Source organism: Eubalaena glacialis, chromosome 13 (genome assembly GCF_028564815.1).
Source record: "Eubalaena glacialis isolate mEubGla1 chromosome 13, mEubGla1.1.hap2.+ XY, whole genome shotgun sequence".
Classification (NCBI taxonomy): domain Eukaryota; kingdom Metazoa; phylum Chordata; class Mammalia; order Artiodactyla; family Balaenidae; genus Eubalaena; species Eubalaena glacialis.
Genome location: NC_083728.1, coordinates 81,335,684 through 81,356,687, shown reverse-complemented (window position 1 = coordinate 81,356,687; position 21,004 = coordinate 81,335,684). Strand labels below are relative to the sequence as shown.

The window sequence follows — 21,004 nt, the reverse complement described above, 5'->3', positions numbered from 1 at the left end:
GGCAGAGTTAAGGGAAATCAGCAAGGAATGACCAGGCATGGTGAATTACTCCAAGGCTAGGAACAGAGGAGGAAGCATTTGCCATGCCAACACCTAAAGGGGCAGGAAGAGGGAGAGGTTAACAGAACACGGGGTTAGCTCTAAGCCTAGGCTAACCCTAGGAGATACCTGCCTGAACACAACTGTGCCATAGTAGAATGCAGCCTCTACCAAACCGCACCTGGTCGGGTGGGAGCTGGGGGATAAATACCCCAACCTCTCTCTCTTCTTGTGTATCAGTCTCTTCAAGGCAGCTCCTGGTGGTTGAGCCCAACCCAAAGCCAGAAGGCAAGGGAACCCTTGATGCTGTCTAGATAGGTCTGTCTCCTGGGGCATGAAGCAGAGAAAAAGGGTGGAGAGAAACATGAGGAATATTCAGTAAAGGTGCTATGGGATGGCTGACCTCAATTTGTTCTTCCTTCTTCCTTACCTTCAACTTCTTGCCAATAGCATCCCTTGGCTCTGCAGTCTTCAGCTACAGTAACTCAAGAGGCAGCGCCTCTTGAGGGAGAAGAAAGCAATGCTGAATCCTCTCAGGCCTGGGGCCAAGCAACCACCCCATTCTCTTCCCTCTTTCCCTCCTTCTTCTCTTTGCCAATTGCAGCTTCCATGCCTGCATGTTCATATCAGTCTGCAGTGGCTACAGTTGCTTCTGGCCAAAAAGCAAAGGGCACTTTCAGAAAAGAAGGTTCCCTGGGTGCATGGAGTCATCCCAACTTGTCCCAATGGCATCTTTTCCCAGCTAAGTAAGGACCAACTTGAGTCTTGTTGGTGAACTTGAACTTTTATTTATTGTTGCCAACAGTTTCTGGGACCTGCTAAGTAAGCACATTAAAATGCAAGTGAAAATTTTTGCTGCTTTGTTGAACCTTTCTGGCAGATTCAGTTGGGGGGAAAATGGGAACACATGGACCACAAAATATATAATTCATAGTTGTCACATTGCACTCTGAGGAATGATCTTTTTTGAGGCTGCTAAGTGGGTGCCTTTCATGATGGAAGAAATAATGCCACAGAAAGGAAAAAAAATCTCACTTGGGAGGTGGCATTCCCCATGTGTCCTTGGTAGGATTAGCCTGCATTCCTAGACTTAATTCCTATGCCGTTTTGTAATAAATTCCCTCCGTGGCCCCTCTGCCTGCATTGGAAAGACTGCCCATGAGAGCGTGCTGGGCAAACACAGCTGAGATGCATTTTAGCTCCGAGGTGGCATTTAATGACCTGGGATTGGAAGCTATCTATTTAGACTGGACAAAAGAAATGCTGTATCATCAAGGGGAGAACAAGGTGTGTACAGATGAAATAAGAGGAAGAATCAGATGTTTTCCACCGAAGCTGCTGAGTTAAGTTGAAGGTCAATCCTGCTCCATTTGGGCAGTCTCTCTTCTTGACCCTTGGGCTCCATGCTGGCAAGAAAACCGCAGAAGGGTGAGTTTCTGGCTTTCGAGAAGAGGCTGCAAATATTGGGGAGGGAAAAGGGAAACCCCGGGTGAATGATCAAAAGCAGACAAAACGAGGAGAAAAACCCGCTGTCAGTAGTCTCTTTATCATCTTCTAAAATTATGTAATATTTCACACATCATATATATCACATATGTGTCAGGTAATAATTATATAGTGAATACTAGCCGTGTCTCCCTCCCAACTTTACAGTGGAGCATTACCAGGATCTTGAGGTCCTTTGGGTGTCCTTCTCCCGTCATAATCCACGCTCTTTTTTACTGCTGTTTATAGTTTCAGTACATAGATGTTTATTTCTAAACTATATTTTGATTACTTTTTGAAACTTTGTATAAATGGAATTCTATGCATTTTTTAAACATCTTTATTGGAGTATAATTGCTTTACAATGATGTGTTAGTTTCTGCTGTGTAACAAAGTGAATCAGCTATACATATACGTATATCCCCATATCGCCTCCCTCTTTCATCTCCCTCCCACCCTCCCTATCCCACCCCTCTAGGTGGTCACAAAGCACTGAGCTGTTCTCCCTGTGCTATGCGGCTGCTTCCCACTAGCTATCTATTTTACATTTGATAGTATATATAAGTCCATGCCACTCTCTCACTTCATCCCAGCTTACCCTTCCCCCTCCCCGTGTCCTCAAATCCATTTTCTATGTCTGCATCTTTATTCCTGTTCTGCCCCTAGGTTCTTCAGAACCTTTTTTTTTTTTAGATTCCATTTATATCTGTTAGCATACGGTATTTGTTTTTTACTTTCTGACTTACTTCACTCTGTATGAGTCTCTGGGTCCATCCACCTCACTACAAATAACTCAGTTTCGTTTCTTTTTATGAGCTGGGTCAAAAAGAATCTTGCTGTGATTTATGTCATAGAGTGTTCTGCCTATGTTTTCCTCTAAGAGTTTGATAGTGTCTGGCCTTACACTTAGGTCTTTAATCCATTTTGAGTTTATTTTTGTGTATGGTGTTAGGGAGTGTTCTAATTTCATTCTTTTACATGTAGCTGTCCAGTTTTCCCAGCACCATTTATTGAAGAGACTGTCTTTTCTCCATTGTATATTCTTGCCTCCTTTATCAAAGATAAGGTGACCATATGTGCGTGGGTTTATCTCTAGGCTTTCTATCCTGTTCCATTGATCTATATTTCTGTTTTTCTGCCAGTACCATACTGTCTTAATTACTGTAGCTTTGTAGTATAGTCTGAAGTCTGGGAGCCTGATTCCTCCAGCTCTGTTTTTCTTTCTCAAGATTGCTTTGGCTATTCGGGATCTTTTGTGTTTCCATACGAATTGTGAAATTTTTTGTTCTAGTTCTGTGAAAAATGCCAATGATAGTTTGATAGGGATTGCATTGAATTTGTAGATTGCTTTGGGTAGTATAGTCATTTTCACAATGTTAATTCTTCCAATACAAGAATATTGTCTATCTCTCCATCTGTTTCTATCATCTTTAATTTCTTTCATCAGTGTCTTGTAGTTTTCTGCATACAGGTCTTTTGTCTCCGTAGGTAGGTTTATTCCTAGGTATTTTATTCTTTTTGTTGCAATGGTAAATGGGAATGTTTCCTTAATTTCTCTTTCAGATTTATTGTCATCAGTGTATAGGAATGCAAGAGATTTCCGTGCATTAATTTTGTATCCTGCTGCTTTACCAAATTCATTGATTAGCTCTAGTAGTTTTCTGGTAGCATCTTTAGGATTCTCTATGTATAGTATCATATCATCTGCAAGCAGTAACAGTTTTACTTCTTCTTTTCTGATTTGGATTCCTTTTATTTCTTTTTCTTCTCTGATTGCCGTGGCTAAAACTTCCAAAACTATGTTGAATAATAGTGGTGAGAGTGGGCAACCTTGTCTTGTTCCTGATCTTAGTGGAAATGGTTTCGGTTTTTCATCATTGAGAACGATGTTGGCTGTGGGTTTGTCATATATGGCCTTTATTATGTTGAGGTAGGTTCCCTCTATGCCCACTTTCTAGAGAGTTTTTATCATAAATGCATGTTGAATTTTGTCAAAAGCTTTTTCTGAATCTATTGAGATGATCATATGGTTTTTCTTCTTTAATTTGTTAATATGGTGTATCTCATTGATAGATTTACATATATTGAAGAATCCTTGCATTCCTGGGATAAACCCCACTTGATCATGGTGTATGATCCTTTTAATGTGCTGTTAGATTCTGTTTGCTGGTATTTCGTTGAGGATTTTTGCATCTGTGTTCATCAGTGATATTGGCTTGTAGTTTTCTTTTTTTGTGGCATCTTTCTCTGGTTTTGGTATCAGGGTGATGGTGGCCTTGTAGAACGAGTTTGGGAGTGTTCCTCCCTCTGCTATATATTGGAAGAGTTTGAGAAGGATAGGTGTTAGGTCTTCTCTAAATGTTTGATAGAATTTGCCTGTGAAGCCATCTGGTCCTGGGCTTTTTGTTGGAAGATATTTAATCACAGTCTCAATTTCAGTGCTTGTGATTGGTCTGTTTATATTTTCTATTTCCTCCTGGTTCAGTCTCAGAAGGTTGTGCTTTTCTAAGAATTTGTCCATTTCTTCCAGGTTGTCCATTTTATTGGCATGTAGTTGCAGTAATCTCTCATGATCCTTTGTATTTCTGCAGTGTCAGTTGTTACTTCTCCTTTTTCATTTCTATTTCTATTGATTTGAGACTTCTCCCTTTTTTTCTTGACGAGTCGGGCTAATGGTTTATCAATTTTGTCTATCTTCTCAAAGAACCAACTTTTAGTTTTTTGATCTTTGCTATTGTTTCCTTCATTTCTTTTTCATTTATTTCTGATCTGATCTTTATGATTTCTTTCCTTCTGCTAACTTCAGGGTTTTTTTGTTCTTCTTTCTCTAATTGCTTTAGGTGTAAGGCTAGGTTGTTTATTTGAGATGTTTCTTGTTTCTTGAGGTAGGATTGTATTGCTGTAAACTTCCCTCTTAGAACTGCTTTTGCTGCATCCCATAGATTTTGGGTCTTCGTGTTTTCATTGTCATTTGTTTCTAGGTATTTTTTGATTTTCTCTTTTTTTAAAATTTAATTTTATGTATTTTTTTACACAGCAGGTTCTTATTAGTTATGCATTTTATACATATTAGTGTATATATGTCAATCCCAATCTCCCAGTTTATCACACCACCACCACCACCACACCCCCCCCCCCCCCACAACCAGATTTCCTCTTTGATTTCTTCAGTGCTCTCTTGGTTATTTAGTAGTGTATTGTTTAGCCTGCATGTGTTTGTATTTTTTACACATTTTTTCCTGTAATTGATATCTAGTGTCATAGCGTTGTGGTTGGAAAAGATACTTGATACGATTTCCATTGTCTTAAATTTACCAAGGCTTGATTTGTGACACAAGATATGATCTATCCTGGAGAATGTTCCATGAGCACTTGAGAAGAAAGTGTAATCTGCTGTTTTGGATGGAATGTCCTATAAATATCAATTAAGCCCATCTTGTTTAATGTATCATTTAAAGCTTGTGTTTCCTTATTTATTTTCATTTTAGATGATCTGTCCATTGGTGAAAGTGGGGTGTTAAAGTCCCCTACTATGATTGTGTTACTGTTGATATCCCCTTTTATGGCTGTTAACATTTGCCTTATGTATTGAGGTGCTTCTATGCTGGGTGCATAAATATTTACAATTGTTATATCTTCTTCTTGGATTTATCCCCTGATCATTATGTAGTGTCCTTCATTGTCTCTTGTAATAGTCTTTATTTTAAATTCTATTTTGTCTGATATGAGAGTTGCTACTCCAGCTTTCTTTTGATTTCCATTTGCTTGGAATATCTTTTTCCATCCCTCACTTTCAGTCTGTATGTGTCCCTAGGTCTGAAGTGGGTCTCTGGTAGACAGCATATATACGGGTCTTGTTTTTGCATCCATTCAGCCAGTCTGTGTCTTTTGGTTGGAGCATTTAATCCATTTACATTTAAGGTAGTTATTGATATGTATGTTCCTATTACTATTTTCTTAATTGTTTTGGGTTTGTTATTGTAAGTCTTTTCCTTCTCTTGTGTTTCCTGCCTAGAGAAGTTCCTTTAGCATTTGTTGTAGAGCTGGTTTGGTGGTGCTGAATTCTCTTAGCTTTTGCTTTTCTGTAAAGGTTTTAATTTCTCCGTCAAATCTGAATTAGATCCTTGCTGGGTAGAGTAATCTTGATTGTAGGTTTTTCCCTTTCATCACTTTAAATATGTCCTGCCACTCCCTTCTGGCTTGCAGAGTTTCTGCTGAAAGATCAGCTGTTAACCTTATGGGGATTCCCTTTTATGTTAATTGTTGCTTTTCCTTGCTGCTTTTCATATTTTTTCTTTGTATTTAATTTTTGATAGTTTGATGAATATGTGTCTTGTTATGATTCTCCTTGGATTTATCCTGTATGGGACTCTCTGCGCTTCCTGGACTTGATTGACTATTTCCTTTCCCATATTAGGGAAGTCTTCAACTGTAATCTCTTCAAATATTTTCTCAGTCCCTTTTTCTTTCTCTTCTACATCTGGGACCCTTATAATTCGAATGTTGGTGTGTTTAATGTTGTCCCAGAGGTCTCTGAGACTGTCCTCAATTCTTTTCATTCTTTTTTCTTTATTCTGCTCTGCAGTAATGATTTCCACTATTTTATCTTCCAGGTCACTTATCTGTTCTTCTGCCTCAGTTATTCTGCTACTGATTCCTTCTAGAGAATTTTTAGTTTCATTTATTGTGTTGTTCATCATGTTTGTTTGCTCTTTAGTTCTTCTAGGTCCTAGTTAAATGTTTCTTGTATTGTCTCCATTCTATTTCCAAGATTTTGGATCATCTTTACTATCATTACTTTGAATTCTTTTTCAGGTAGACTGCCTATTTCCTCTTCATTTCTTTGGTCTGGTGGGTTTTTACCTTGCTCCTTCATCTGCTGTGTGTTTCTCTGTCTTCTCATTTTGCTTAACTTACTGTGTTTGAGGTCTCCTTTTTGCAGGCTGCCCCCAGTTGTTCCCGTTGTTTTTGGTGTCTGCCCCCAGTGGCTAAGGTTGGTTCAGTGGATTGTGTAGGCTTTCTGGTGGAGGGGACTGGTGTCTGTGCTCTGGTGGATGAGGCTGGATCTTGTCTTTCTGGTGGGCAGGACCACGTCCGGTGGTGTGTTTTGGGTTGTCTGTGACCTTATTATGATTTTAGGCAGCCTCTCTGCTAATGGGTGGGGTTGTGTTCGTGTCTTGCTAGTTGTTTGGCATAGGGTGTCCAGCACTGTAGCTTGCTGGTCATTGAGTGGAGCTGGGTCTTAGCATTGAGTTGGAGATCTCTGGGAGAGCTTTCACCGTTTGATATTACGTGAGGCCAGGAGGTCTCTGGTAGACCAATGTCCTGAACTCGGCTCTCCTACCTCAGAGGCTCAGGCCTGACACCCGGCCAGAGCACCAAGACCCTGTCAGCCACACGGCTCAGAAGAAAATGGAGAAAAAAAAAGAATGAACAAAAGAAAAAGAAAATAAATTAAAAAATAAAGTTATTAAAATAGAAAAAAGTTATTAATAATAAAAAGTAATAAGAAAAAAGAGAGAAAGATAGAAAGAGCAACCAAACCAAAAGCAAATCCACAAATGATAACAAGCACTAAAAACTATACTAAAGAGAAAAACAAAAAAAACCCAGGTAGGACCCTAGCACAAATGGCAAAAGCAAAGCTATACAGACAAAATCACACTAAGAAGCATATACATACACACTCACAAAAAGAGAAAAAGGAAAAAAAGTGTGTATATATATATATATATATATGTATATAAAAGGAAGAGAGCAACCAAATCAATAAACAAATCTACTAGTGATAACAAGCTCTAAATACTAAACAAAGATAAACATAAAACCAGAAACCAGTCAGTCGCATACAGCAAACCCCAAGTCTACTGTTGCTCCCAAAGTCCACCGCCTCAATTTTAGGATGATTCGTTGTCTATTCAGGTATTCCACAGATGCAGGGTACATCATGTTGATTGTGGAGATTTAATCTGCTGCTCCTGAGGCTGCTGGGAGAAATTTCCCTTTCTCTTCTTTGTTCGCACAGCTCCTGGGGTTCAGCTTCGGATTTGTCCCCGCCTCTGCATGTAGGTCACCTGAGAGTGTCTGTTCCCCCCCAAGACAGGACTGGGTTAACGTAGCAGCTGATTAGGGGGCTCTGGCTCACTCAGGCCGCGGGGAGGGAGGGGTACGGAGTGCGGGGCGAGCCTGTGGCGGCAGAGGCCAGCATGACGTTGCAACAGCCTGAGGCGTGCCATGTGTTTTCCCGGGGAAGTTGTCCCTGGATCACGGGCCCCTGGCAGTGGCGGGCTGCACAGCCTCCCAGGGGTGTGGTTTGTGACCTGTGCTTGCATACAGGCTTCTTGGTGACTGCAGCAGCAGCCTTAGCATCTCATGCCCGTCTCTGGTGTCCACGCTGATAGCTGCGGCTCGCGCCTGTCTCTGGAGCTCGTTTAGGTGGTGCTCTGAATCTCCTCTCCTCGCACACCCTGAAACAATGGTCTCTTGCCTCTTCGGCAGTTCCAGACCTTTTTCTGGGCTCCCTCCTGGCTAGCTGTGGTGCACTAGCCCCTTCAGGCTGTGTTCACGCAGCCAACCCCAGTCCTCTCCCTGGGATCCGACCTCTGAAGCCCGAGCCTCAGCTCCCAGCCCCAACCTGTCCTGCCGGGTGAACAGACAAGCCTCTCGGGCTGGTGAGTGCTGGTCGGCACCAATCCTCTGTGCAGGAACCTCTCCACTTTGCCCTCTGCACCCCTGTTGCTGCTCTCTCCTCTGTGGCTCCGAAGCTTCCCTCCCCGTCACCCCCTTCTCCACCAGTGAAGGGGCTTCCTAGTGTGTGGAAACTTTTCCTCCTTCACAGCTCCCTCCCAGAGGTGCAGGTCCTGTCCCTATTCTTTTTTCTCTGTTTTTCCTTTTTTCTTTTGCCCTACCCAGGTACTTGGGGAGTTTTTTGCCTTTTGGGAAGTCTGAGGTCTTCTTCCAGCGTTCAGTAGGTGTTCTGTAGGAGTTGTTCCACATGTAGATGTAGTTTTGATGTATTTGTGGGGAGGAAGGTGATCTCCGCGTCTTACTCTTCCACGATCTTGAAGACACCCCTCAATTCTATGCATTTTTGATGCTCGCTCTTTACATGAAGTCTGTGAGATTTATCTGTTTATCTGCAAGTCATTCATTCTCATTGCTGTATAGTATTCCTTTTTAATGAGTCTATTACCATTTATTTACCAATTCTTCATTGTATTTTGAACACTGGATTCTTCCTTCCTACAAAATTTCCTGGGCAGAGTATTTGTGTGTATGTTGGGAGCTGGGTGGAATGTCTTATTCTGTCTCCATTACTTTTGGATGGTCAAATAATTAATCCTTCTAAGCCTCCATTTTTTCATCTCTAAAGTGATCATGGTAATATCTACCCTGCCTGCCTAAGAGAAAAATGGATACAAAAGCATTTAAAAATTTTAAAGCCTAAACAACAGTCAACAGTGGGTGGAGAGAGAGTGGTCAAGTGGATTTATGAACACAGCAGAAAGTTTAAGCACTTGGTTGGTATTGAGATGTTTCTCCATCCTTTTAAGTCTTCCTTCCTTGAAGTCTTGAGCTTCAAATGAAGCTTCCATGAGAGAACATGCATGCAGAGTACAGAAGTAGTAAGTCCTAAAGTATGCAACTCCTACTGTAGATATGGTGGAAGCATAAGAGGACGTGTGGTCAGAGAACACTTCCTGAGCATCGTCTGTCTTTGTTCTTGCCACTCAACATCTTGGCCCTCCCACTCCTTACAATGGCTATGGTCCCCTCCAAACTGATAGCTGCCAGGGTTCATGTTTTGGGCCTCCTCTACCTTCTGAACTTCAATGCCCAAGTGTTTCAGCTCCCCACTGGACATATGATCCTATCTGAATGTCCCATGAATGCTCCATATACCACATGTAGAGACTAGAATGCATCTTCTCGAACTTTCTTCTGTGTGCCCTGTTTTGTGAGTGATATTGCCACTCAGTTGTCTCGCTGGAAACCCCAAGCTCACTCACTTCTTCCTTCTCTCTCACCCTAACCCGTGTCTGTCTCCTGCCTTGTGATGATATCTCTTAAATGTTTCTCAAATCTCTCCTCTCTTTTTGATCACCACCACTCATACCTTAACATGATGCCCCTTCTATCCTGGTCTGGGCTGCTGCAACAGCTCCAGAACTAGTCTCCTTATCTGTCACAGAGACCAGGTTTTATCCTCCCTTGTATCTCTAACTATATCCAGAACTCAGGTCTCACCTTCCTTTAACAGCTGCAGAACCTTAACAAAGTTACCACATTCTCAGATTCAGTGTCCTCATTTGTCAAATAGAGATCATTGTCATACCTTCCTCGTGAGGTTTTCAAAAGATTAGATGAAACAGTGATAGAATATATGTAAAGCACTTAGCAAGGTGCTTCCCAGTACACAACAGATGCTCAATAAATGGTAGTTGGCCTTACTGTTAGTGCCTGGGGTCTGTCCTTGTGCTATCTACCTTCTAGGTAAAAATTGTAAATTGTGCCTCAGATCATGTTACTTTCCTTCTCCATGCTTTAGGTACCTTGTCACTTACAGATAAAATCTAACTTCAAGGGAACCAAGGCTGCATAATGAATTTTGTGGGCCCTAAGCACTTTGGCCTTCACAGAAAAACAATAAAACAATTTAAAAAAGAGTATTAAAAATTTTATTTGATAACTGTGTCTTCTGATTTTAAAAGAAATTTAAACATTTTCCTGAACCCTTAAAAATATTGGGGGACCTAGGCACTGTGTTTACTGTGATGTATAGATAAGTCCTCCCTGAAGGGACCATGTACCTTCTCTCTCTCTCTCTTTTTATCCCCAGTTTTGCTGAGGTTATTTCCTCCCACCCATCTTTTTTTCTTTTAGTTTCTCTCTCTCTCTTTCCTCCCTCTCTCCCTCCCTTCATTCCTTCCTTTCTTCCTTCCTTCCTCTCTCTCTCCATCCCTCCCTGTTACTCCTTTCTTCCTTGATGTCTTTCTTTTGTGTCATTAGTTTTTGTTCTTTTGTTTATTATTGCTTTCTTTGGGCTTCCTCTCTTTTTTTTCTAATTCCTTGGGTTAGATGCTTACCTTATTAATTATCAGTTCTTCCTTTCCCCCCCTTAATATATGCATTTATATAGTTACTTCCAAGTATTGCATTAGCATGATCCTACAAGTTTTGAGATGTACTGTTTCATGTTCTGTTAGTTTCATGTAACTTCTAATGGCAATATGATTAATTATTTGACCCACATTTGTTTTAGAAGTCTTTTAAAACTGCCCAAATGTGTGAATCCTTTGTGGTATTTTTATTGTTGGCTTCTGTTTTTTATTGCTTTATGTTCAAAGATGATCTGTAAGCTAGGTTGAGACTTGTTTGTGGCCTTTCAATTGTTTAAAAGTTCCATATACTCTTGTAGAGAATATGCGATTATTAGAAAGTCAGGTGCAATGTCCATTAGATCAAACATCTTAATTTTGTTGTTCAGTTCTACCGTATCTTTGCTAAATTTTTGTCCTTATCTGTTCAGTACTGAGAGATGTGTTAATATTTCCCACTATGATTGTAGATTTGTTAATTTCTTCTTGTAATGTGGTCCATTTTTGCTTTATGTAATTTGAAGCTATGTTGTTAGGTGCTTGGTAGTTTGTAATTCCTAAGAGCTTCCAGTGGATTGTTACTTTTATCATTATGTAACGACCTTCTTCATCCCCATAAGGCTGTTTGCCCTAAAGTCTCTTTTTATCTGATGTTTATAGAGCGATTCCAGCTTTCTTTTGGTTAGTATTGTCATGGTCTATATTTTCTTTATCCAATTCCACTCTATATTTTTGATATTGATTGTATTCATTTTGTGTAGTTACTATAACCAATTACCATAATCTTGATGGCTTAAAACAACAGAAATTTTTTCTCTCACAGTTGGAGGCTAGAATTCTGAAATCAAGATGTTGGCCAAGCCATGCTTTCTCTGAAGGGTCTAGGAGGTAATCCTCCCTTTCCTCTTCCTAGCTTCTGGGAGTTGTTAGCAATCCTGGGCATTGCTTGGCTTGCAGCTGTATCCTTCAATATCTGTTGTCAAATGACCTTCTTCCCTCTGTGTATCTATCTCTAAATTTTTCTCATATGAGTACACCAGTTATATTAATTTGATTACATATGCAAAACCCCTATTTCCAAATAAAGTCATACTCATAGGTTCAGAGTAGACAAGGGGCCACTGATCAACTCAGTACCTTCATAATTAGAAATTACGAAACATTTAAGGCATACAAAAGGTCTCGTATTCTGTGCACGTTTGAGCTCCAAAATGCCAGCCTTTAGTTAATGAGCAATGCATCCTTCACCCCATCCCAGCAGATAGAGTCTCAACTCTGATTATAACTTACCTCTGGGCGTTTCCTTTAACTTCTTGCAAGCTCAGCTATGCTTTTACAATATTAAAAAAGTTTTCATTCAGAATTTCTAGGTAGTTTATTGGAAAGTTTTCCTGTTGTTTTAGCCTTCCATCTTGCTGGAAATAGAATTGTCTACCATAAGTGGGTTTTTAAAAATAGCTTTATTGAGATTTTTTCACATGATATCATTCATCTACTGAAAGTGTACAATTTAGTGGTTTTTAGTATATAACAAAGTATATAACAAAGTATTAGTATGTAACAAAGTATTAGTATATAACAAAGTTGTGCAAACATCACCACACTCTATTTCCAGAACAACTTCCATCACCCAAAAAGACACTCGATACACATTAGCAGTCACTCCCCATTCCCTCCCCAAATACCCACCACCCTAAGCAGATACAAATCTACTTTCTATCTCTATAGATGTGCCTATTCTGTGCATTTCAGGTAAACAGAACCATACAGTATGTGGTCTTTCCTGTCCAGCATTATTTACTCGGCATGTTTTCAAGGTTCACTCATGTTGTATATATCACTACAGACAGTCTCTGACTTACAGTGGTTCGATTTATGATTGTTTTGACTTTATGATGGTACAAAAGTGATAAGCATTCAGTAGAAACCATACTTTGAATTTTGATCTTTTCCTGGGCCAGCAGTATGCAGTATGGTACTGTCTTATGATGCTGGGCAGTGGCAGCGAGCCTCAGCACCCAGTCAGTCATGTAACATGAAGGTAAACAACCAGCACATGTACAACCATTTTGTACCCATGCAACCATTCTGTTTTACACTTTCAGTACAGTATTCAATAAATTACGCGAGATATTCAACACTCTTTATTATAAAACATGCTTTGTGTTAGAATGAGTTTGCCCAACTGTAGGTAAGTGTTCTGAGCACGTTTAAGGGAGGCTAGGCTAAGCTATGATGTTTGGTAGGTTAGATGTTTTAAATGCATTTTCAACTTACGATACTTTCAACTTATGATGGGTTTATCGGGATGTAACTCTTTTGTAAGTTGAGGAAGATCTGTACTTTTTTAAAAAGATAGTTTTTTATTGCCAAATAATATCACATTGTGTGGATGTACCACATTTTGTTTTATTCACTTATCAGTTGATAGACACAGCTAATATGAATAATGCTTCTATGAACATTTGTGTACAAGTTTTCAAGTGGGCATATCTTTTCATTTCTCTAGGGTAAAAAATGGAACTGCTGGATCATATGGTAAAACTACGCTTAGCATTTTGAAGAACTGCCAAAGTATTTTCCAAAGTAGCTGCACCATTGTGCATTCCCACTAGTAATGTCCTGTCGGGAGTGAGTTTAAAATCCAACACAGGTGTCTGTACTTGACCTGGGATGAGTCCTTACAGATTTTGGAGCTCAGTGAAGGTGATGTTATTGGAATGGTTGGTGCACGGTGATGTGGCATGAGATTAAAGACCAGGAAGCAGGTCACTTCCTGTGACCAGGAAGTGTTGGAGTAATCCAGTTCTCAGTTGATGGTTCCTCTGTTGGGCTGGTGGAGGGCAGAAAAGATGTCAGGGTTCCTGAAGAACACCATGGACGGTGGAAATGATTCTCAGGTAGAAAAATGATGTTCACTTGAGACCAATCCTGAGATGCTTGCTGAACCTTTCCTTTTTGATTTTGTATCACAGAAAATAAATGTTTATTTTCAGAGAAGCAGGAAAGGGAATACAGGTCTTGCCGTTATGGGGTGGAGGACCATCCTGTGACTGGAGCAGATTTACTGGCCTTTGACTTACTTGAGGATGCCTTCCTGGGAGGTTATGGTCCTCCTAGGCTTTGTGGTCTGCCCGCCATGAAAGCTGAGGATGCTTTTTACATCTCTGGTCCATGGTCTTCCTGCCAGTGGCAGGAAGTGGGGTGTGTGTGTGTGCACACGCCTGAGGGTGAACAGGGTAGCTTGAGCATTTGAAATGGCAAAAGAGAATGAGAGCCCTTAACAGCAAAAGTTTTCAAGCCGAGAAATAAAACCTCCCATAACTGTAGGATTTAAAATTTACCCATCAAGCTGTTTATCCTTTAATGGAACAATAGGTATAAAGCTGCCACCATCCTGGGAACGTGCAACTGCTCAATGAGGCTTGTCACAGAGGCCTTCTACTCTGCTTGGCACGGTGATCGCCCTTATGGGTTTTTCTTCTCTGTGATTTATTCTCAAACATTTTGTATTTCCTTTTGCCATTTAAATGAGATTTAAATAAAACCATTAGGTATAGAACGGTGGCAGATGGCTACACACTTTAAACTCATGATAAAATCAATCTGTATATTATTCTCTGTTCAAATGAAGCAAAAACACCTGCAGTCTGGAAGTTCCTTATTGCTGCCTTTTCTGTGTTGTACTGGGCATCTCCTGGAATATCTAGCCTTGTGGTAATTGATCATGAAGAAAGGAAATCAGGCAGGGATGACAGCCCCAGTTCTGTCCCATTTTGTGTGTCTTTCTTGGTCCACATGTCCCCTGCTTTTGGCAGTCTCTCCCTTTTATAGACCGCCCCCACCATCCACCCCAGTTCCCAAAAGGAGGGAGAGGGAGGCTCTTCATGGGTGACCAGCCTTAACCCCACATCTCACAGTTGCTCTGACCTTCCTCTCAATTGAAATGTGTTCAGGGCATATTCCGATATCAATAAATTGAGAACATAATTTTTTCTGTGACAGGTAATGTTAAAATTTCCACTGAAGCTATATCTGAGCCTGAGGGGCATATCCCGGTATGGTGGTTTTCAAATAATTCTTTTTCTCCCCCTCCTTTTTCTAGGTTTATCTAAATCCCTTGGGCTCATTGAAGGTTATGGTGGGCGGGGCAAAGGGGGCCTTCCTGCTACCCTTTCCCCGGCTGAAGAAGAGAAAGCCAAGGGACCCCATGAGAAGTATGGCTACAATTCCTACCTCAGTGAAAAAATTTCACTGGATCGTTCCATTCCGGATTATCGTCCCACCAAGTAAGTTCTGATTCAGTCATTCAGAGGAGCTTGCTTTATCAGATGGTTGGGCGTAGACCCATGTCTGTGACATTTTCTTGTGTGACTTGTAACTAGCGGAGGGGCTTTTATCTTGTCTCCTCCATAATCAATAAATAGTACTATTGATTATGAAAATAAATAGAGCTAAATAAGAATTTTTAATTTTTATAAAATAATACAGAAGCATAGAGATAATAATACAGAAGCATAGAGAAAGGTCCGTGATACAAAAAATTTTTAAGTAAAAATTTAAAAATCAACATGATCTCATTACCTAGAGTTGGTAATACTGGTAAAATACTAGTATTTTGTCTTTGAGTCTATTTTCTATACAGATTATGAGCATATGATGTGTTTCATTTATCCTTTTTTTCATTTATTATGTCATGAGCATTTTCTGATGTTATTAGTTATGATCATTATTTTCATTGTTAGAAATTTAGATTATTTCCAATTTTTCATTATTATAAATAACACTTTGATGAATATCTCCCCACTCAAATCTTTATGTATATTGATTTGATATTTACTTTCTTAATCCACACTTCTAAAGGTGTAATCCTTAGATCACATTGTAGGAATACTTTTGGAGGCTCTAGATACATATAGTGATGTTTTCCTCCAGAAAGTTTATAGAAGTTTCTGCTCCTATTGGAATTTTACTAGACCCTTCCCAAACTGGGTACTAGCATTTAAATAATGCTTTTCCCAGCTGGTAGGTGAAAGAGTACATCCTGTGATTGTTTCAACTTACAATTTTTGTTTGAGATTCTTACCTTTGAAACAGTTTGTTTGCATCTTGGTTGGTTTATGAGAGGTCTTTGTTCTGTGCTCTCAGATTTAAGAATTATTTGTTTTCTCCTTGTGAAAGAGAGAAGAGAGATTGGTGGGAAAATCAAGATGCTGGGGGAAAACATCCTATTTTCTAGGCAGTAGTCCTCCTTGGCTTTTCAAACAGATGCTTCATCTTCTGTTAGATTTGTGGTGTCTCTCTTTCTTTCATTTGCAATGTGCCCTTGCTTAGAGTAGATTATTTCTTTTTCAAATGGATTTTGTACAAATCAGTTAAGTATCCTGGTTACTGAGAAAAATAGATTCAAGATAAAGAAAATTATCTTAAATGGATTTAAAATTGCAGCATTAGCTGAGAAACCTGTTAAATCTCTCTCTCTGCCTAATAAGCATATATTCATTTTGAATCACTAGGAAAACATACATCACCCCTGTTGGAAGCTATTTTGTGTTCCTGGACTTTTGCTCTCAAAAACATCTGGCTGTTTTCATTTCCTGGTGCTCTCTGATTAGCCTTTCTTATTTGGATGTTGGCAAATAAACAGAGCTGTAATTTTTGTAGTCCTGTGAGAATGAAGATGCTTCCAACATGGAGCTTAGTGGAAATGGGTCAGTTGAACAATATCAGTGAGCACATATTATGTACCAGATGGTTTTCCCCACACTAGAGGCAGAACATTGGATAAGATAGTCCTTGCCTACATACTTCTTGTCTAGGGAGGGAGACAGATGTGCAAGCAGATCAATCCAGCACATTGTGGTCTATGTGGGTATGTCAGGCCGGAGATATACACAGTATGTACAGGGAGGATCTGGGAAGGTTTCCTGCTTGAGATGATGCATAAGCTTAATCTTGAAGGCCCATTAAGGGTTAGAAAATTAAAGAGAGGAGACAGATAAAGACAAGTAGGAAGGGGAATAGCAAGAGCAGAGCTGGGGATGCAAATAAAAACATGGCACACCCAGGGAGGAATACACAGCTCTGTAGTGCTCTATAGTGTAGCATGGTGGCTTGAATATACCAGGGGTCCCCAACCCCCGGGCCGCGGACCAGTACCGGTCTGTGGCCTGTCAGGAACCTGGCCGCACAGCAGGAGGTGAACGGTGGATGAATGAGTGAAGCTTCATCTGCCGCTTCCCATCGCTCGCATTACTGCCTGAACCATCCCCTTCCCCCCCAACCCCGCGCCCATGGAAAAATTGTCTTCCAGGAAACCGGTCCCTGGTGCCAAAAAGTTTGGGGACCACTGGAATACACCACTTAGATTTCGTCCCTCCGGAAACTTTACTAAGATGATAGTAAAGGACTACAGAGGATGACAGCCTATAAGGGACAAAAACAGGTTAGGCTCCCACAGCAGGGAAGAAACACCCACAAAGTTTTGGAAGATGGAAAGAGGATGGATGAATGGTAACTGACATAGCAAACTGGATGAGGCTGAGACCCAACCTTCTACATATGATGGGAAGTGGTGGGAAGGACAGAAGAATATAGCCTAGTCACACCTCAGAACCCCAGAGACTCAGGAATTGGAGGTTCTGGGTACCTCTGATGGCTGGGAGGTAGATTTGAATAGAAGGATTATAGCTGTGTCCCCAGATCCTTTCTTCAACTTTACAGAGCCGGAGACTGCCCTTCCCTACCTGGTGGAACATGGGAGGTTTATTCCATGGAGAAGGTGAACTCTGGGCTTTAGTTCATAAGATGACAGAGGATAGGGCTGTGTACTAAGTGGGGACACCCTTGGCCTCATTACCTCTCCAAGCTTTCACACTCCTGTAGTCCAGATTTGGAAGAATCCACTCTAAGGAAGCCATCCAACCTGAGAGAAATGCCAATAGATCTGATAGGTCCCCCGCATCCCCAAAATGTCTGGGTTCTACTCATTAAACATTAGTAAGGCTCATCCATCTACAAGAGCTGTCTTACTTTAAAAAAGAAAGGAGAACCAGGATCCCTAGACATTTCAGGAGAATCTCTATTATAAAGGGCCTTAGCAACAAGAAGAAGAACAATAGAAAAGGCATTTGGAGGAAACAGACATGCTTTAAAACTATAATTAATGTCTTAGTTCATGGAATGTTTTGTTTTATTCACAAAATAAGAATCAAGTGCTATGTTAAAGTGATAATCAGAGAATGAACAGGAGATCTTGGAAGTTAAGAATAAGATAGAAATAAATAGTTCAATGAAAGGTTAGATAAATAAATTATTGTGGTGATCACTTCAAAATATATACAAATATCGAATCATTATGTTATATACCTGAAACTAATACCAGGTTATATAGCCACCGTGCTGTACAATACATCCTCATGACTTATTTTATAACTGGAGTTTGTACCTGTTGACTCACTTCATCCATCCCCACCCCCTCCTCACCTCTGGCAACTGTGATCTGTTCTGTCAATGAACTTGGGTTTGTTTGTTTGTTTTTTAAGAGTCTGCATATAAGTGAGATCTTACAGTATTTGTTTCTCTGACTTCCTTCACTTAGCATAATGCCCTCAAAGTCTATTCATGTCATTGCAATTGGCAAGATTTCATTCTTTTTATGGCTGACTCATATCTATATGTATCACATTCTCTTTATCCATTCATCCATTTGTATACACTTAGTTTGTTTCCATATTGTGCCTATTGTAAATAATGCCGCAGTGAACATGGGGAGGGTGAATATATCTTTGTGAATTAGTGTTTTTGTTGTTTTTTATATAAATACCCAGAAGTGGAATTGCTAGATCATATGGTAGTTCTATTTTTAATTTTTTGAGAAACCTCCACATTGATTTCCATAGTGGCTGCACCAATTTACATATCTAGCAACAGTGCAGAAGGGCTCCCTTTTCTCCACATCCTCGCCAACACTTGTTTTTTCTAGTCTTTTTGTTAATAGCCATTCTAACAGGTGTGAGGTGATATCTCACTTTTTTTTTTTTTGGCTGCATTGGGTCTTCGTTGCTGCACGCGGGCTTTCTCTAGTTGCAGCGAGCGGGGGCTGCTCTTCATTGCGGTGCGCGGGCTTCTCATTGCGGTGGCTTCTCTTGTTGTGGAGCATGGGCTCAGTAGTTGTAGCGCACGGGCTCAGTTGCTCCACAGCGTGTGGGATCTTCCCAGAGCAGGGCTCGAACCCGTGTCTCCTGCATGGGCGGGCGGATTCTTAACCACTGCGCCACCAGGGAAGTCCCTCTCATTGTTTTTTATTTACATTTGCCTGATGATTAGTGATGTTGAGCATCTTTTCATGTACCTGTTGCCCATCTGTATATCTTCTTTGGGAAAGTGTCTATTCAGATCCTCTGCCCATTTTTAAATCAGATTGTATGGGGTTTTTTTGCTGTTGAGTTATATTAATTCTTTATATATTTTAGATATTAATATCTCATCAGATTTATGATTTGCAAATACTTTCTCCCATTCGGTAGGTCGTATCTTCATTTTGTTGATGGTTTTCTTTGCTGTGAAGAAACGAATTTAGTCTCCCTTATTTATTTTTGCTTTTGTTGTCTTTGCAAACAAAAAAAAATTTTTACCATTCTTTCAGAAAGTTTGGAACTGAATTAGTTATGGTCACACACACACACACACACACACACACACACACACACACGCACAAAGCTTGTGAAAAAGGAAAACAATTATTAGCACAGAAAAAACCCAAAAGTTCCTCAAGAAAGGAATTGCAATTCCATATATTCTGTGGCTGAGCTGTGAACAATATAATCATACAAATATTGAATAGGTATTAAACCACAAATTATGGTATAACTCTGTTGGAAGAAAGAAGAGGCAAAATGTGTATGTGAGGTGTGGGTAGTATAAGAAAATTAAATCTTTATGGTCAGAAACAGAAAATCAATTGAAGATATCTAAAATTTAAACATCAGGAATTGCAGCATAATGATTGTTATTTAGAAACATTGAGAGTACAGAAATGGGATAAGACTGTATATGTTTTGTTTTAATAAAATAAAAGTTTAATTACGCCATAAATGTAAATCTACACCAAAAAATTAAGTGCAAGGTAGAAGGGTGAAAGTATAATAGAAGAAAGAGTTGGAGAACTGGGTTGAATGATGTGACCACCTCTGCCTTTTTAGATTTTTCTGGCAGCTATATGGAGGATGAATTTGAAGGTGAAATTAAAGATGAACTTGAGATCTTGCCCACAGGTCATACATGGTAACCAGAGGTAGTGTTATAAATTCTGGGCTCCACAGCCAAAGGTACCAAATTAACCTTGGTTAGTTGCAAATTCATCCTTGCCGCCAAAGAAGGGCAAGGGCCTTGCCTGTAGAAGCTGCTCCTCTGATATTTGAGCCCAGGGGATAGGAAGGGAGGCAGCTGTCTGGGGCCAGAGCACTTTCTTTCCTCCCCGTGCAGCCCAAGCCCAGGAGAAATTATCCCCCCACGGGCAATCTTGCTTTTGACACTGCCCAAAAGCTGTCTCCGAGTTTAGAGAACTGAAATTGGCTAATTTCATTGCAATTTTATACAGAACCTCAAGTTGCTTTAATTCTCATTGGTTTATTATTACACTACTCTTGACAGAGTTGTTTCTCTTATAAATATGAATGAATTTGGGGGTAATAGTGGGATTAACCATTTGTTGGTCACATTTCATGCAAATGGATTCCAAAATGTTTTCTGTTTTATTTTAATTCTGTGATTTTTTTTTTCTTCCCCTGGACAGATATTTAAAATTTGTATGAACCCCCAACTGTCAATCTTTCCATCTTCATTTCTTCACTGCTTTAAAGCAGAGAAAGAGTACTTATATAAATATTCTACTCTGTTTTGTGTTCCTTTTCCATGACTCTATGTTTCACTCCTCCATCCATCCAGAGCTTATTTTGGAATATGGTACAAGATACGTATCTTTTGTTTCAAATGTCTGTCCTTTTTTTCAAAGCAGCTTTTTCAAAATGATTTTGGAAATAACGTTTCTCTTTCTCTTATTTGGAGCTGTTAAATGGAATACATTTTGTACTTTTTATACATAAGTGGGCTTATTTTCTAGACTCTGTGCTATTTCTTTGGTCTGGTTTTTTTTTTCGTTTTCTTCTCTTTCCTTTCTTTGTTTTTTTTTTTTTTAAATCATAGAAAATGATTTTTGACTGAAGTCCCCAGTCTGCCAGACACTGTGCTAAAGACATGGTGAGGAACAAGGCACATCTCGGCCCCCTAAGAAATCAAAGCAAGTGGGAGAGGCAGGTGGGGCTTTGCAATCCTTTGACTTGTGTTCAGAGGACCTTAGAAACTAAGATAAGGGGATGTGT

General features: G+C 40.0%; 1 protein-coding gene across 1 annotated transcript in view; it reads left to right on the top strand.

Moving 5' to 3' along the window:
• GALNT17 (polypeptide N-acetylgalactosaminyltransferase 17) overlaps window positions 1–21,004 on the top strand; it is a 446,202-nt gene that overhangs the window by 164,194 nt on the left and 261,004 nt on the right. Inside the window, exon 2 of the mRNA XM_061207933.1 lies at window positions 14,728–14,911. Coding sequence (XP_061063916.1) covers window positions 14,728–14,911 — 184 coding nt within the window. The remainder of the gene's footprint in view (window positions 1–14,727; window positions 14,912–21,004) is intronic.